The 18,231-nt window shown below is 38.1% G+C and overlaps 1 protein-coding gene across 1 annotated transcript in view; it reads left to right on the top strand.

The window, feature by feature from the left end:
* Positions 1-18,231, top strand: part of l(2)05287 (WD repeat-containing protein l(2)05287) — a 107,017-nt gene that overhangs the window by 21,698 nt on the left and 67,088 nt on the right. Inside the window, exons 7-10 of the mRNA XM_067766707.1 lie at positions 36-1,131; positions 4,871-5,012; positions 5,105-5,265; positions 5,340-5,546. Coding sequence (XP_067622808.1) covers positions 36-1,131; positions 4,871-5,012; positions 5,105-5,265; positions 5,340-5,546 — 1,606 coding nt within the window. The remainder of the gene's footprint in view (positions 1-35; positions 1,132-4,870; positions 5,013-5,104; positions 5,266-5,339; positions 5,547-18,231) is intronic.

Raw genomic sequence — 18,231 nt, 5'->3', positions numbered from 1 at the left:
TGAATTTTAAATTTCATTCATCTTTTCCTTCTCAGTTATAAATTAAATACAAATATCGAGATGCCTCATGAAGGTGGATTTAAAGCCATTGAGTTCTCTTCTCCAAACCAAATGGATAATCTACTATGCGCCACTGTTGGCAAAGATAACATCATAAAAATGTGGTCGCTCGAAGAATCCGATAACATTTACAAAAAAGGCAAAGTCTGGTATTGCATAGCGAAAACAAATTATTGTGATTTGTGTGTAGAGTCTATCTCATTCTCGCAAGATGGTTCTGTATTAGCTGCTGGCTACGGCAAAACGCTTTGTATTTATAGAGCTGAAAATTTGAAAATGAAAGCAGCATTAACTCCCCCTCTGGGCTTTGATGGTGTCGTGCCGCACATACAAGTGAGTTTGCGGAAAAAAGGAGAAGATTCTCCGCTTAAAGATGAATTTACACCAGAGAAGCGAAAATACTGGATGCAACTATTTTATAATTTTATTGAAAAGAATGATGAAACTCTTATTAGAGAATTTGACCGTTTTGCTGAAAAATGCGAAAAAATAGATTTCAAGCCTGAAGAAGTGCCAGCAGAAGAAGTCGATGAGGAGACGAGAAAGAAGTTATATACAAAAATAATGGATATGCATCAGTTAAATTTCCATCATAAAGTGCTGCTTTTTCAAAGACTGGGTATACGTCTTAAAGTGCATCCACAAGGACAGCAACGTATACTCACGTACTTGTACGATACGATAATGCCAGAAGGTCAACGGGAGCGACTGCGTAAAATGCAAGAAGAAATAAAACATATTAGCCCAAGGGAACGATACAAAACAAAATTGCGGTTATATGAATTTGAAAAAAGGCTTAATCGATATGAGACAGAAGTACAAAATAAGCTTGTGCCTCTAATGGAAGTACTTGATTTTGGTGATAGCAGGCAAGAATCGTCACTACCAAATGGCACAAAAGAGTGTATTAGTCCAGCAGCTGTTCCCACGTCAAAGGCGAAAACGAAATTAGAAACGACGACGGAGCAAAAAGCTAATGAAGCAAATCAACTAAAAGAGATTGCGTGGCTGCAACCAGCGACTGCGCAAATTTCAAAGGTTCAATTTGCATCTGGCGAATGGGCTCATTTGGTAAACAAATTGTCGAAATTAGTTATTTCAATTTATATCTTGCGAAAACTACCAATTGCGTCTTCTGGGTGATGAAAGCTAAACCTCAAACTGAGTTTCTTGTTTTTTTTTACATGGTGCTGGATAATGACATAAGTTGCTTATAAAGATATTCCGGTTTTCTGTAGATATCGATAATGCGAGTTAAATGAAAACTTACTTCCGTAACTTAAAATTTCCAAACGAGTGTACTCAAATTTAACACCCGTTTAAGACGTCCTTTGGACTGGCTGCCGTGGGAATATTTGTGTTTGAATTTTTTTGATTTTCCCAGCACGATTTGACAAAATTTTTATAAAGTGGTAGTTAGAAAATCATAAGATAACAAGCGTAAATAAAAAAGGTAAATATTTAATAGCATAACAATAAATAAATTGATTAACAATAGATAATTGATGGAGCATTTTGATTGAAATATAGTCGAATTATCAATTTCATTAAATTTGCTATAGTTGTTGCAATTAATTTTTATTACTCAAAGCTCCTTTACAACTCTAGCCCCGGGAAAGCTAGAGCAGGAAAACCAAAATAATTTTTAGCTTTCGTCAGTCACAAAACGAAATTGCTACTTTTCGCCAGATAGAGGCCGGAAGCTTTAGTTTTCGTTAAAAATCTTGAAAGTGAAAGTTTTCGTTAGAAATTTTGAAAGCGTTAGTTTTCGATAGGCATGTCGAAATGTAGTTGTTTACACCAACTCTAGCAAAATCGCACTCTTAGGGAGTTGTTTTAATGATGAAACATTTTCAGAAGATTTTACTAAGTGCTTTGAATCGACGGTCATGCCATCGGCATGCTATGTCAGTAATAAGTGCGGTACTATTACAACAAAATTATGTTAACGTCTTTTACAAAATCCTAAACAACGGAATGCTTACTGGTATTTGTCCTTCGAGCTTTAATGGGATGTTTTATCAGCCTTGGGCTATGACTTTAACTCTTTTCCAAAACGTGCCTTCAACACCTTCCTTCTCCGACATATGCAGCAGAACAACAGCCTGGACGGGGGATAGGTTCCCCCAGCGGGTTAGAGGCTTAGAATATACCCGCGGCAGGTGTGCCTGTCATAAGAGGCGCCTAAAATACCAAATTGATTCAAGGAGTTGTGTAGCGCAGCCCTTTCAAGGGGTTGCCAGCGCAATTTATAGCTTGTTGTTGTTGTAGCGATAAGGATACTCCCGAAGGTGCTACCCAACCCTTGAATCTATTTGGTATTTTAGTCGCCTCTTACGTCAGGCATATCTACCTACCGCGGTCATATTCTAACCCCCTAACCCGCTGGGGGAATTTTTATAGGTTCTCCAACCAAATCGTCAACCTCACCTACCCGTGGCGAATCCTGTTTCTTTAACAGCCGATGCTCTGGCAACCCAAAGTTCCTCATGGATCTAGGGGGCGGGATGGCATAGAAGGTTTCATGTGGTCATACTAAATCGTTCCTGAGATGGTCGGGCTACTACCTTAATTGTGTTTGTTACCGGATCTGCATCCGGCAAAGGACCATTAACATCGATATCACTCCCCAGGGCCTACAAAAACAACAACCGGGCTAGCTTCAATACCTTCCCGGAGCAGGAGGGTATGGAGCAGTGCAGCTGCAATGAGCTGCTCCGAGGATGATAATGAGTGCTCCGGTACATAGAACCGGCTGCCGTGGGAAGCGAGTCACCCTGGCCCAACTTCGTTCTGGATACTGTAACAGGTTGAACTCTTACTTGTCCAGAATCAACCCCGACATGTATGCATAATGTTGTTGTTGTTGTGTTAACAGTGTTAAATGGGGTTACACTGAAATGACAGCCCTTGGTCGATAAAAAAAATCCAAAGTCGGTCCGGTACATAGAACCGGCTACCGTGGGAAGCGTATATCCTGCATTCGATGTGTCCCCACATGATTAGAGTTGGGATTCTACCGGGTATTTACCATTTTTATGGGTAAATATCAGGAAAATACCCGGAATATTCCTTTTTTGTATCTTTTTTTGGGTATTTAAAAATCATTTGAATCGAGGCTGCTTGGAATTACAATTCAGCAATTAAATTTATACGTCATTTGAAATTAAAAAAATTTCGTTTTGATTTTAAACAAACAACCCAGCAAACACTTGGAGTCAACAATTAGTCTGAAAGGAGTCCAAACTTTGGATCGTTTGCACTCGTTATAAACTCATTTAGGAGCCTGAAGCGAATGTTATATGCTCATATTTTGCCTCTAACATAAGTCTTATACAGGTCTGCTTCCGATATCATATATGAGCCTTATTGGCGTCATATACTGCTATTTTTGAGTCTTTTAATGACACTACTTCAGGGCGTTTAGGAAGAATTGTTGACATATATCCGAAGAGGAAAACATAGGGAAGAAAATTGTTGTGATAAAACTCCCATCAGGATAAGATAGAAATGAAATATGATTAGTTGAATTAATTATTTATTTAGAATAAATTGTCGCAGAAAAGTTTCTGAGTTTTTATTCCGGAGCTGCCTAGTTTACTGATTTTAATATTTTTCGTTTGTTCATAATTTAATCGAATTGGAGTCATAAAAGGCTCTAAGGTGATAGAATTTTTGAAGACACATATTGATCTTCTTAACTGTAAGAGAATGTTTATAGGGTACACATATTTACGCGAACAAGGCTACCTCTCAAAAGATGCTCACGGCGCTCATAATTCAAGAATCCAAGGGCAATGTAGCAGTCAGAAAAGCGTCGAAACGCGTAGGAGGGTAAAAGAAAATTAAATGTTTGCCTTTTATTTAACGACCTAAAAGCTCTTAACCTAGCATGCAAAAATTATCATTTATCAACTTTGTTACCACAATTTTTATTGCTACCCTTGCTATTCTTTTTTTGTATAAGCAGCGACGTTTGTCCGCTCATGGACGCTTCTCGACATTTTGAATGTGACCGCAAAGCTGCCACGCTCAGTCCAGGTGTGTCGAACTATATATGACCCTAATAAGCGCTGACGGTGCCTAATAAATAGGCCATATAGATGTCAGATAATCAGAGTTTATTAGAGTTAAAAATGACGGCGGAGGGTTCCAGTAGAGTATAATATGAGCTTTTTAAACGCCTTGTAAGACTTTCTTATTTAGACTCAAATGATATACGTTAATAGGCTCATATAGGACGACCATTGCAAGAAGGGAAATACATTGGTTTCGGCCTCCCAAATGAGCACATACCGACTGTAAACGTTCCAATTTAGATATTTTTCCGACTCTTGTTTGACTTCAAACGTTTACTGGGTAAACTTAAATTTTTGCGACGGATGTATTATTGGCTAAATATTTTTGAAAAACTCTGGATTACAGATTAAAACTAATTCAACCGATAGCGTAATGGCTAACTACCCACCAATATAGGGCAAATAGGGTACATTTTGGATTGAATTTGTGGGTTTGTTTCCCATATTTTCCAAAAGATTATTTTTACCCTTCTTTTGGGTAAATATTTGGGTATTTACCCATTTTTACCATATATACCCAATTTACCGGGTATTGACCATTTGGGTATTTACCCATTTCCCATCTCTACACATGATACCAGCGCCTCTAACACCAATCTCCCTATGGTCCGCCCCTGTTGAAACTACAACTTCCTTCGACTCCCGTTAACAGTTAACAACAACAACACCCTCCCATATCGAAGAAATGATATTCTATATAGCTTAACATACTTGTATTCCTCCTTTCACAGGTGATTGTTTGCACCGAACGGCGCGTTTTAATTTATAATCTACTTACGCTACGTATACAAGCTGTATGTAAACTGTCCGTACAGCATTTAGCCTTTGATCCAATAAGCAATTTAGTCGCTGCTTTCACCAAATACAATGAATGTGAGTAACACACGCACAGACTCATGCCGAAGTTTAATAGTTTAAAATTTATTTATATATTTACTATTTTAATAAAATGTTTCTAATTTTAGTATATGTATTTCATCCCAATGTGCCATTATCCATTTATGAACGTCGCAATTTGCCACGCTTACATGGTGCAGCTTGGTTGCCGCGGCGTCATCCTAAGAACCGCTCAATTAATAGTGATTGGCAGGCACAGTCAACGCTATACTTTTTAACAGAGGAACAGGTAGATTCTGAAATCCCACAGAGATACCAGTCACACTATATAATATTTATATGATATGCATTTCCTTGTTTTAGAAAATTTATTATTTGGGTGTGCCAGATAGTGTGGACGACGATGCGCCACCTCCAATTAATTTTAGTAATTCAGCTAATCAATCGGTGCAATATAGCACCTTTGGCACTTATGCCACACAAAAGCATTCAGATATGCAGATTAATAATACACGGCAACCGATTGGGCCATTGGTAATCGGAAGTTCTGGCAAAATGGCTGTGAAATCGGTAAGTGAATCGATGGATTTCAATTTATTGTATTTAATTTAAGAACCAGACGTTCTTGGATAATCATAAGCGTAGTAAAGTGATGGAATATTGGCTTTGTTAAACCTCGGTTTTGATATTTTTAAATATTCCATATGTACCTAGTAGTATAAGTCTGCGTATTAACTGTATACCATATATGTTATGGCCTCTTTTTTTAGGCTTTTTTTTGCTCCCCTTGCAAACGCATGCTATCAACTTATCTGTCAACGCACGATGTTGCACCGAGCATATTATATCTTCCGGCTTTACTTTGTGTTCGTTGGATTAGGCGTCAAACAAGAAGTAAAAACGCTAATTTTGTCATAGTCTAAATATATAAAACTACACTGTGGTACAAATTTAGGTTAGGTCGATTCTGAGCGTGTTGGGTGAAAATAGAGGCTAAATTAGAAGATCCGTATCGCGGCGTTTGTCTATGTTAGTCCGAATTTTTTTTAATCGAACTTTGCAGTTAAATGCCGATTTTCAGCATATTGTTTGTATGGTTTTTTGGCTATAACTCGTCCACTAATTGATATTTTTTCAATATGTTATAGCCAAATCATTGCTAGAGACCTGTGCAACATTTAAAATTAAAAAAAAAAATTGATTTAGAAAACTTTTGTAGTGCTTATGAAGCAAAATGTTGGAAATTTTTTTTTGTGCTTTTTGAACATATTTTCCACAAAACTAAGTCTTTTTTCTTTCTGTTTAATCTATATTATGCTTCTCAGCATGGCGCAACGATACAAGGTGGCAGCATGGCACAGCTGATTTTAAACTTTTTTTATTTGATTTGATACATCAACTTCCGGCGTAGTACGATTTTGACATTTGTCCATCGAATTTACAAAAACAAAGTAGATTAAATTTTGATTTATGTTTGTAGGTATGTCACCATGCTGCCATATTGTATCGTTCCGTTATGCTTCTCAGTTTCTTCAATAAATTTCATTTGAAAAAAAAAACAATCATAATACAAAACTTGCGTTTTCCAGCTTATTATAAATTTACTTCTCATTTCTTATGTACCAATTTTTTCAGTGTTGGTTTTGAAGAAACATTGAAATAGAAATTATAAAAATCCGGAAAAAATATAATTTGGAAATGTTAGTTATGAAAGTTTTAAGTAAAAAAAATTTAATAAATTAAATTAATGATTTGGCCAGTCGCCGTTTAGCAGGCGGCTGTGGATCAACATCACTGCTCTCTCTAATATCTTGGTCATCGTTGTTGTTGTTGTTGTTGTTGTAGCGATAAGGTTGCTCCCCGAAGGCTTTGGGGAGTGTTATCGATGTGATGGTCCTTTCCTCCGGTAACACAGCATCATTAAAGTGCTAGCCCGACCATCTTGGGAACGATTTATGTGGCCACGTTAAACCTTCAGGCCATCCCTCCCTCCCCATCCCCAAGTTCCTTGAGGAGCTTGGGGTCGCCAGAGCCTCGTCTGCTAGTGAAACAGGATTCGCCGCGGATAGGTGAGGTTGACAATTGGGTTTGGAGAAGCTATATATTGCGCTGGCAACTATATCAACATTCAAGTTGATATTTAAAAAATCTTTTATTTTGATTTTGTTTTTAAAAATTTATATTTTGTTTATTTTTGAGTTTAGATATTTTCTAACTAATTAGAATTTTCTTTTTTTGAAGTTATTCAAAATTTTAAGTTAACACGAAAACTCAATTAAAATTATTTTAAAAATTAAAGTAAAGAGTACAAAGTAGTTAACACTATATTTACTCCCCCTCCAAGAAAATTTGAAACAAACAAATTATTAATTAATATTAAATGTAACCTTTTTTTGTTTTTTGTTGTTTAATGTATTTGTATTTAAATTAGTGTTAATAAGTATGTTTGCTGGTTTAAGTAAATCAATTGAAATATTTTTAATAGTATTATTGTATTGAATTGTAAATGTTTTATGTTTCTTAGATATAACTTTAAAAGGTCCTTCATAAGGTGATTCTAAATTAGATTTACGAAGAACTTTAACAAAAACATACTCACAATTTTCTAATTGTTTAGGAACGAAAACATTTTCTTTGTTATGATGAAAAACTTTAGAACGAACAAGTGAAAAATATTCTCTTATTTTATGAAGAGCGTCATTAGAAAAATCATGTTCTTTATTACTATTTGAAATAATTAATTCACCAGGTATTCTAAGTGTTTGGCCATAAACAAGTTCAGCAGATGAACATTTTAAATCTTCTTTAATAGAAGTTCGTAAACCAAGTAGAATGAATGGTAAAATGTCAGACCAATGAACCGTGTCGTTTGATGCTATAATTGCTGCTTTTAAAGTTCGATGAAATCTCTCTATCATGCCATTTGCTTGGGGATGGTAAGGAGATGTATGAATTTTATGAGAACCTAAAAGTTTAGTTAATTCCGCAAAAAATTTTGAGGTGAATTGTGAATCATGATGTTATTTGTATGGTTGATATTTTGATTTTCTGCATTTGTAAATTTACGAGTTCGTATTGGTGAACGTAGAACCATATGAAAAAAAAAAAAAAAAAAAAAATAAAATGAAAAATTTGAAAATTAGGAAATATTTAAGATTTTTTTTGGAAAGGGAGTTAACAATTTAAATAAAATATTTAATTTTATATAAAAAATAAGTAAATTTAAATAATTGTTAAAATATAAAAATAATCTTAAAATAAATTTGAAAGTTAAAAGGTTTAAAATTTTAATTTAAATTATAATTGAAAAATTTTAAATTTAATATTAGAATAAAAATTATACTTACATAAAATTAAATTTAATAAAAAAATATTAAAATTAATAAGTAGTTGATTGATGATTGTTTAAAAAATATCTTGAAATTAATATCTGGATTGTTTGATATCGTAATGCTTTTAAAATATGCAATGGCTTTGTTGTTTTATTTGTAAATCTCTTAATTTTCATCGTGATGTCTTCATTTTAAATCTGTTCTTGTGTGTATTGCGTGCAAAATTGTTGTTGTGGTTTGGATAACCCAATCGCTGCTTTTAAGAGTATTAGGTTGTAAATGTTTTAATTTTGTTTCCACACACGTTTTTAGAGTTTTTTATGTTTTTAATTTGATTTTCAACATTTATTCTTTGTTTTAATGTTTCGTATATATAATTTACAGCGACTGTTATATGAAATTTGCACAGAATGTTGTTGTATTTCTTCTTGTTCACAAATATATAGGGAACACAAATATAGTTAAATTATATGCACAAGAATTTCAATAGTGCTATTTATTAAATTTTTTATTTAGTTAATTCTTCAGCGCGTAGTATTCAGACACCCAATTCTTTCGGCAGATCGGAAAGTTGATTGCATGACAAATTCAGCAAAGTAAGGCGTGTAAATAGAGATACAAATGCTGGTACTTTAGTTAGTTGATTCTTGACAAACACCAAATCACCAGCACAGTCCTTGAGAAGTTGAAGCAATTCAGGCAATGTACATTATAATGGATTGTTGATAGAAATTGTATTGTAATAGTAGAGAATTTAATTTTTTTTTATTTTTGTTCACTATTGTATTAAAAATTTAAAGATTCTTGTTCAATTAATTTAATGATATTGAAGCGAAAATTTTGCACATAAACTATTTTGTAAATAATAGTCTAAATTATTTTAGATGTTTTTACACTATACACATTTTTAGTTTATTTTAGAATATGTTTCTGTTAATCAAATTCCTATATAAAATAGTCTTTGAGTTTTAAACTAATCACTGCCTTAATGATCTGGCTTTTCTTTAATCACATTTCCGTATCATTGTGTAAGCACATGTATGTGATAATTATAGTCACATTAACATCTATAATGCACTAGTTCTGCATTTAACAACGTTAATTTAAGTCCAAATTCGTTGTACAAGTATGCACGTTCAAATAATTTTAGGTCCGTTGGTAGGATCGCCAATATATCAACATTCAAGTTGATATTTAAAAATCTTTTATTTTGATTTTGTTTTTAAAAATTTATATTTTGTTTATTTTTGAGTTTAGATATTTTCTAACTAATTAGAATTTTCTTTTTTTGAAGTTATTCAAAATTTTAAGTTAACACGAAAACTCAATTAAAATTATTTTAAAAATTAAAGTAAAGAGTACAAAGTAGTTAACACTATAGCAACCTGAAGGGTTGCGCTACACAGCCCCTTGAATCTGGTATTTTAGTCGCCTCTTACGACAGGCATACCTACCGCGGGTATATTCTGACCCCCTAACCCGCTGGGGTCATCGTCATCATCATCAGAAAGGTCGATAAATTGGTCCAACTGATATTCTGGAATTTCATCTTTGTCTTCCCCTTCTTCCTCTTTTTCCTCGTCTTCCTCTTCTTCAAAGGTCCTTTTATACAACCAACAAATTTTAGCGAGTATTGCATCTGGAGATTTCTTTCCTCTGTACCTGAAACGAAAATAGTTGTCAATCGTTAACATGTTTAAATTGTGCACTCTGACATAGATATGAGAAAAATTTAGTTACCTTATTTAAAATGAAAGCGCAGTTTGGTGATAATGTTCGCCTTGCTCATCAGATTCAGTTGGCAACTGTTCAGCGAGTTGATCAAGATGCTGATGCAAGAGATGAATTTTGTACGACATATTAACCCCCATTTCATCGAAAGCTGCCAACATGTTTTCAACAGATTCCCTGTAGTTGTCTTTGCGTTCTTTACCCAAAAGTCCTTTAATGGTCAAAATCTTGACGACTCATTAGTGTCCCTATGTCGGGACCATTAACAACTCCTTCCTGAATTTTGACGTTAGTTAGTCTTGGGAAAATGTCTTTTAAGCGGTCGAATACTGTTTAGGCCCAATGCCTAACTTGTATCTGATTGACGGCGCCCCTCCCTAACGTTTTAATAATATTTCCAGCCACCCACACTCACGCCGCATTCGTGTGCATGCATGCACATGCATGCGTTTCAGACGCATGCACGTGTGTGTGTGGGTTGTCAGCACCCATGCACGTATAAGTGGGGGTTGTTGTGTGTGTGGCTTTTTTCCCCTCCTTAATACCAGAGGACTTTTTCGCGGCTTAGCGGTTGTCCTCAACGGGATAACCGGCCTCTTTTTCGATCGACCGCCAACCAGCACACATCGCAAGGATCACCATCGTCACTTAAAGCGCCAAGGTAATATTGTATCAACACTATATATATTCCCATCACTCTAAATTAAAGTATTATTTTATAACGAGGAATTCCTCTTGTGTTTTTATTTATTTCTTTTGAGCGAATCATCCATTCCAAGATCGACCCGTGTGCGCCTACCCACTGCCGGTTCCAGACGCACCCAGGCCGAACATTGGTCCTTCGAGCCGGATAAGGAACTAAAAGCACCTACAAATTACAGTCCACATATCAACCTGCACAGCACATTTGCATACTAGACAATTTGTCAAAGGATTGCCGCAGCAGCCAAACACAACACGAGAAAAGTGGGATTATATTACACAAATTAGCAGCCACCGGAGCCACAGCCATCACAGCAATAAATACCGCCAGCACAAAAACCAATAAGAAGTAAGTGTCATATTTCTTGCCACTTTTTTTTTGAGTGTCCGTGACTAAAAAATTAAGAAAATACCCGTGTTTTTGCGAAAAAATTGAGATCGAGCGGGGGTGAAAAAGGTGAAACTTTATTTTAGTGAGCGCCAGTTTTTTTCTTTCTTAAATTGTTTTTTCTTCGAATTTAATTCACTTGGTTTTAATATTTATTTCGGTCCTTGTGATTATCTGGTTCATCCCCCCACAAGCGGTAAGGTTTTCCAGACACAACACAAGGAAGAGGATAACCTAACCTCACTTTCCTCACTATATTGAATAGGTTTTTTTGTTGTTGTTATTTCGTGCACATCACAAAACGAGGTTAAGTTCAACTTAGTTAATCCGGCGCTCACTTCACTGAAAACACTTTTTGCACTTTTTTCCGCTTATTCTCAATTCCGAAAAACAATATCGCACGCACTTGTCTTTTTACAATTCAACCATTAAACTGTGTAGGTGGCGAGTGGTCCCCTTTTTCTGTTATTTACTGCCGAGGCAAAAGTCCAAAAATAAATCCTTTTTGTTGTCGCTGTTGTGACAAAAATTCCATAAAATAAACCCTTTTGCGTTGTCGCTACCAAGACAAAAAGTCTGCAATAAACAAAATAAATAATAAACTTGAAGTTCAATAGTTTTTATTTAGGGCTGGGCAGGCATTTTAACTCTGAAGAGTTCCATTTCTATAATCGGCAATTTTCTCGTTAATAAACGTAAATAAAACAATGGAAACCTACATCCGTTTAGCAGAATCAATCGCAGAGTTTGATAAAGATTACAGCCTTATTCCGGAGAGCGACCATAGCAAACACACCCTTGCAATACAGCAGGAAGAGTTGCGGCTCTTGTGGAAGAAGGTAAAGTCTGCGTTTGATTCGCTATTGGGATCTGATGAGGTGTCAGCGGATGACGTTATGGCGATCAGAAAGAAGCAAAAGGCAGCATACGCAATCTACGTGCGATGTTCAGCGTCTATATCTGCTGAGGCAGAAAAATACAAGAAAGCGGACAAGAACGTCAACCCTGAGCAAGAACCTCATGCGCATAAAATTCGCCTCCCTGCTTGCGACACGGAAGTTTTTAAAGGGGATTATCTGTCTTGGCCAACTTTTCGCGACCTTTTCACGGCAATTTATATAAACAATTCCAGCTTGAAAGGGGTGGAAAAGTTATTCCATCTCAACAACAAAACGCAGGGCGAAGCAAAAGATATCGTTAAAAAATGCCCTCTTACAAATGAAGGTTTCGAGATGGCCTGGAAAAACTTGTGTGAAAGATACGAAAACAAACGTATCTTAGTTAACACACAACTACAAATTTTATTTAACTTAAAAAAGGTAGAGAGTGAGTGTGGCAGTTCAATAAAAAAGCTGCAAAATGATATAAATAATTGTATTTCGTCCCTCAAATGCCACAAAATTGACACTTCCAATTGGGATGCAATCCTGACCTATCTATGCTCAACCAAGTTACCAGAGAGCACGCTGGCTCTTTGGGAGCAAAGTATAGACCATAAAATGGACATATCCAAGTGGGAGGATATGGATAAATTCCTGTCTAATCGGTTTCAGACACTTGAAACAGTGTCTGGTTTTACAGGGCATGCCACTTCGAAAGTGCAAAAACAAAACGCGTCGCGACAATCGTCAGAAACCCCTACGAAAAGACTTGGTGCTTTTCAAACGAAAGTATCCAAACAAACAATAAAATCAATTTGTAAAATGTGTAAATCCCCTGAACACAGATTACGCAACTGTTCACGCTTTAGCGAGTTAACCCCTCCAGAAAGGATTAAATTCATAAAATCTACAAGTGGTTGTCTGAATTGTCTATCCCCAGGACACACAGTGACCAGATGCACCAGTTCCTACAACTGCAATACGTGCCACTCTCGTCACCATACGCTCCTGCATGCGGATACCCTACAGAAAAACACCACCTACAACCCGCCCCAACACTCCTACGATAATAGGCCCTCTACTTCGAAAATGTGACATCCTGTCATACGAATTCCAGCACAGGTGTGCTATTAGGAACTGCTCGCGTACACATTCGCCATAATGGTACCGACTTCTCCGCACGGGCATTAATTGATTCAGGGTCTGAATGTTCCTTTATAACTGAAAGACTGAAACGCAGAATCAATTTGCCAGCGAGAAAAATGCATGCCCAAGTTTCAGGCATCACAAATGCGGTGTCAGCTCAGGTGAAAGAGGCATCCAAAATTGAATTACGTTCACCAGTGGATGCCTGCTTCAGCCTGACTACACCCGTTCTAGTCCTAGCCAAACTCACTGGGAATCTTCCATCCTGCCATATCAACGCCATGACTATGCAGGCATTCCCAGACTTGGTTTTGGCAGATAAAAGGTTCTACATCAACGAAGACGTAGACTTCATACTTGGAGGAGACATATATCCCCAAATTATACTGAGCGGTCTGAAAAAGAATGTACTAAATACACTTTTGGCCCAAGAGACAGTGTTCGGTTGGATACTAACCGGTCGCATCGAAGCACCGAGTCCAACGAAGAGCATCATGTCATTCTACAACGAGGTTGCGTTAGACAATCAATTAAAAGCTTTCTGGGAGGTAGAAAATGTGCCCAAAAATAAAATGCTTAATGAAGAAGAAAGGTATTGTGAAAAATTATTTAAGGACACAACAAAACGTGATGAAAGTGGAAGATATACCGTTTCGCTACCATTCAGGCAGGATTACCCTGAGAATATTAAATTAGGACCGTCCCTAAAGCGAGCATGTTCACAATTCTTCAGAAATGAGGGGCGATTACTGAAAAACCAAGAGTTAGGGAAAGAATATGTTCGGGTGTTATCCGAATACGAAACGCTTGGACATATGAGAAAAATCAAAAACAACATTCCATCCGACGATTCCGATAGTTATTTCCTGCCCCACCACGCCGTGGTAAAAGCGGAAAGTACCACTACCAAAGTGCGCGTCGTCTTCAACGCGTCAAGTCCGACAGCAAATGGCATTAGTCTAAACGACATACTCCACCCAGGTCCAGTACTCCAAGCAGACTTGCCTATTTTAATTCTACGTTGGAGACTGTACCGCTTTGTCTTTAATAGTGACATAGAAAAGATGTATAGGCAAATTTGGGTGACCGATAATCACGCCAAGTTTCAAAGAATTGTCCATCGAACATCCCCCAACGAACCCATCAGTCTTTACGAACTAAAGACTGTCACCTTTGGTGTAAACTGCGCCCCCTACCTCGCGATACGGTCACTTCTGCGGTTGGCTGATGATGTAGAAAATACGCACCCAATAGCATCGGGTATATTACGAGAAAGTATGTATGTCGACGACGTTTTATCTGGAGGACATACAATAGCGTCAACCATCAGAGCAAGAAACGAGATTCGCGAAGCATTACAATCAGCTGGCTTTCCATTGCGCAAGTGGACATCAAATTGTGAGGAAATCCTTCAGGACATCCCCAAAACGGATCTGCTCAGCGAGGACTTCCTAGCGTTTGAAGAGGCTAGCTCGGTGAAGGCACTCGGAATACGATGGAACGCGCATTCAGACATGTTTTACTTCACCGCAGGAGCTTTAGAGAGTGGCGAGAACATCACCAAACGCGTAATCCTATCCGCTATAGCAAAACTTTTCGACCCTTTAGGCTGGCTTGCACCAGTGGTCATAGTGGCAAAAATACTAATGCAGCACATCTGGTTAGAGGGCACCGGGTGGGACGAACCTGTCTCCCCAACTACCTTAGAACGGTGGGAAAATTTCACCCAACACTATAGCGAAATAGATAACATTAGGATACCGCGGTGGGTAAATTTTTCACCGGAAGACGACATAGAAATCCACGGCTTCTGTGACGCTTCCGAGAAAGCATATGCGGCAGCGGTATACATGCGCGTGAAAAGAGACGATCAGTTTTTCATTCACTTACTCTTAGCAAAAACCAGAGTAGCTCCAGTGAAAACTATCTCGCTACCACGTTTAGAACTCTGCGGCGCCGTGCTTCTCGCAGAAATGATGGAATCAATATTCCGAAATATTCATTTGGGACCCGTAAAAGTTCACCTCTGGACGGATTCAACCATCGTACTCGCATGGATAAGAAAGCCGCCCTGTTCCTGGTCAACCTTCGTCGCACACCGAATCACTAAGATCATCGATATGGTCGGTAGCAAGGACTGGCTTCACGTGGACTCGGAATCTAATCCAGCGGATCTAGGAAGCAGAGGACTACTTGCATCAGAGTTGACCAACAATTCGTTGTGGTGGCAGGGACCTTCTTGGCTGCAAGAAGACAATTCCCACTGGCCAGCACAAGAGACCGAATACAAAACGTCCGTTGAGGAAAAGAGGGCACAAACATATGCCACGACAAGGGTAGATCATGTAGATATTCTCGATCGTTTTTCAAATTTACCCAGGGCTTTGAAGGTTCTATCCTATGTTAGGAGATTTTATAAACGAACTCACCCAAAAACTAAAGCGATGTTCCACGAAAGGTCGTGCATAATCTCAGCCGATGAGATTAAGGCAACGACTCAAGCATTAATACGAGTCTGCCAGAAACAATTTTACGGGACAGAATATTTAAAATTAAAAAATAGGGAACCTATCGATCGCAAGAGTGAAATACTGTCCCTAAATCCATATATCGACAAAGATGATATTATTAGAACAGGGGGGCGTCTAGGGGCGTCAAAAGACATATCATACAACGAGCGTCATCCGATCATCTTGCCTTACAATTGCAGGCTGTCTCGCCTGACAGTTATGATGGCTCATCATGACTCCCTTCATGGCGAGAACCAGCTCATGCTCCGTCTCATCCGAACCCAATACTGGATACCGAATGTCAAGACCATGATCAGAGCCATCATCCACAATTGCAAAACCTGCATTATTCACCGAAAGCAGGCACAGTCCCAACTTATGGGGACCCTTCCCTGCGAGCGGACTACTTTTACCCGCGCGTTCACCAATACCGGGGTAGACTTTGCAGGGCCTTTCGACATCAAAAGCTACCGCGGTAGGGGATGTCGACTGTCAAAAGGCTACGTATGCCTTTTCGTCTGTTTTTCCACTAAGGCTATCCATTTAGAAGCCACTAGTGACCTTAGTACCCCAGGCTTCCTCGCGGCCTTTTCACGTTTTATCGCGAGAAGAGGATGTCCGAAGAACATCTACTCCGACAATGGTACGAACTTTGTCGGAGCTTCCAGATCTCTACGATCGGAATTCAAAGCTTTCCTGGCAGAAAGCCGAGACAAAACAGTCTCCAAGTATAGCCATCAAGCAGTAACTTGGCATTTTATTCCCGCTGGCGCTCCACATATGGGCGGCTTGTGGGAAGCGGGAGTGAAGAGCTTCAAAAGCCACTTCAAAAAGATCGCTTCTCCCCACAAATATACTATGGAGGAGTTCCAAACACTTTTGTGCCGGATTGAGGCGTGCCTCAACTCGCGCCCTCTCAGTCCGGGGTCGAATGACCCAACGGACCTGGAACCCCTAACTCCAGGACATTTCCTAACAGGCAGCCATCTTCTGGCGCCGCCAGAACCGGATGTGAACGAAAGCACGGCCTCCATAATAAACAGATGGCAGAAGCTCAAAGCCCTCCATCACACTTTCTGCAAACGATGGAAGGTGGAATATCTATCCGAACTTCAAAAACGAGTGAAGTGGAAGCATCCCAAAGAAAATATAAAAGTGGGAGATCTCGCTGTCCTCAAAGAGGACAACTTATCTCCCAACGAGTGGAGGCTAGGTAGAGTCGTCGACGTACACCCCGGAGAAGATAACCGAGTACGTGTAGTCGACCTCATAACCGAGAAGGGTCAAGTCAGACGACCTTTGGTCAAACTGATCCTTCTTCCCACGGAGATAGATTGTGCGAGGACCAAAAGCTTCGCTTAACAATCCCCCCCCGTTCCTCCACATCCCTCCGTTCAAAAAAAAATATCCCACTTACTCGTTCTCCCATAATGAGGATACCCGAAAAGCCCTCACGCAGATCCCCCATCTGCCACAAAATTCTATTTTTTCATTTTCAAAGAGAACATCCCATAATTCACTCGCTCACCCCGAGCGAGGTCACCAGAAGCCCTAACGCAGACCCGCTATCTGCCAAAGAACATAAAGGCCTTCGGCCTAATTTATTTACAATTTTCAAAATCCAAACCCTGCTCTCGCTCCCCGAACGAGGCCAAAACACCCTAACACAGATTCACTATCTGCCACAGAATCCACAATTAAATTAGCAATTACACCGCCCAAATATCATATCCCATATAACCTAAACGTCCAAATTTCAAAGTATTTTCGATTCGAGAATTATAAAATCGTCGAGAGAAAGTGTATTTCAAATGTTATTATTCTCCAATAATAATTTTCTATTGATATCCTTACACATTTCTGATCTAAGCTGTTAGTGTATTTGATATCATTGCAAAATTGAGTTTTGCCTATATGAATTAATGTTTGATTGTTTTTCGGTGTCTCTTTCCGATCATATTCATGAACATTTTTCAATCATGAGGATATGCTACAGAATTTTTAAACGGAAAGGTATTCCAAAAATTAATTTCATAAATGCGTTTTTAATTATACCTAGTATGAAAGAATTGACTTTTGGGTTTATATTTTAATTATTATAGACAATTCCATTTGTAAGGAAATTATAATAATTGCCAAAGGTAATCTCAAATGTGACATATACATCCTCCGTCAGAGAAAACCCAAGTCATTCTGGTACGTAGAACCAGTTGCTGTGGCAATTTTCATTCAACATGAAAATGCCAATTTTCACCACTAGCTTCTTTGAGAAAGAATATGGACAATAGGGATATGTTTTACTGCAGTAAAAGTTCGTTGTGGTACATTTAAAATTACAACACCTGTACTACTTATTATTGGGTAGCTCGTCGACGCTTTGCTAATTTTCTGCTATACTCATAGCCATAATCCAAGTTAGGATTGACTGCATTTCTGTTTCGCATGATTCGTTTAATTAGGAAATAAATTTGGAGATGAAGACCAGGGGCTCGGAAATGGTATGCACGATTATCAATTATTCAATTATATCGCGTAAATCGTGTTCCATGGGTTATTAGGTGTGTT

Source organism: Eurosta solidaginis, chromosome 2, assembly GCF_040869045.1.
Source record: "Eurosta solidaginis isolate ZX-2024a chromosome 2, ASM4086904v1, whole genome shotgun sequence".
NCBI classification, from domain to species: Eukaryota; Metazoa; Arthropoda; class Insecta; order Diptera; family Tephritidae; genus Eurosta; species Eurosta solidaginis.
This window is presented reverse-complemented; position numbering and strand designations above follow the sequence as displayed.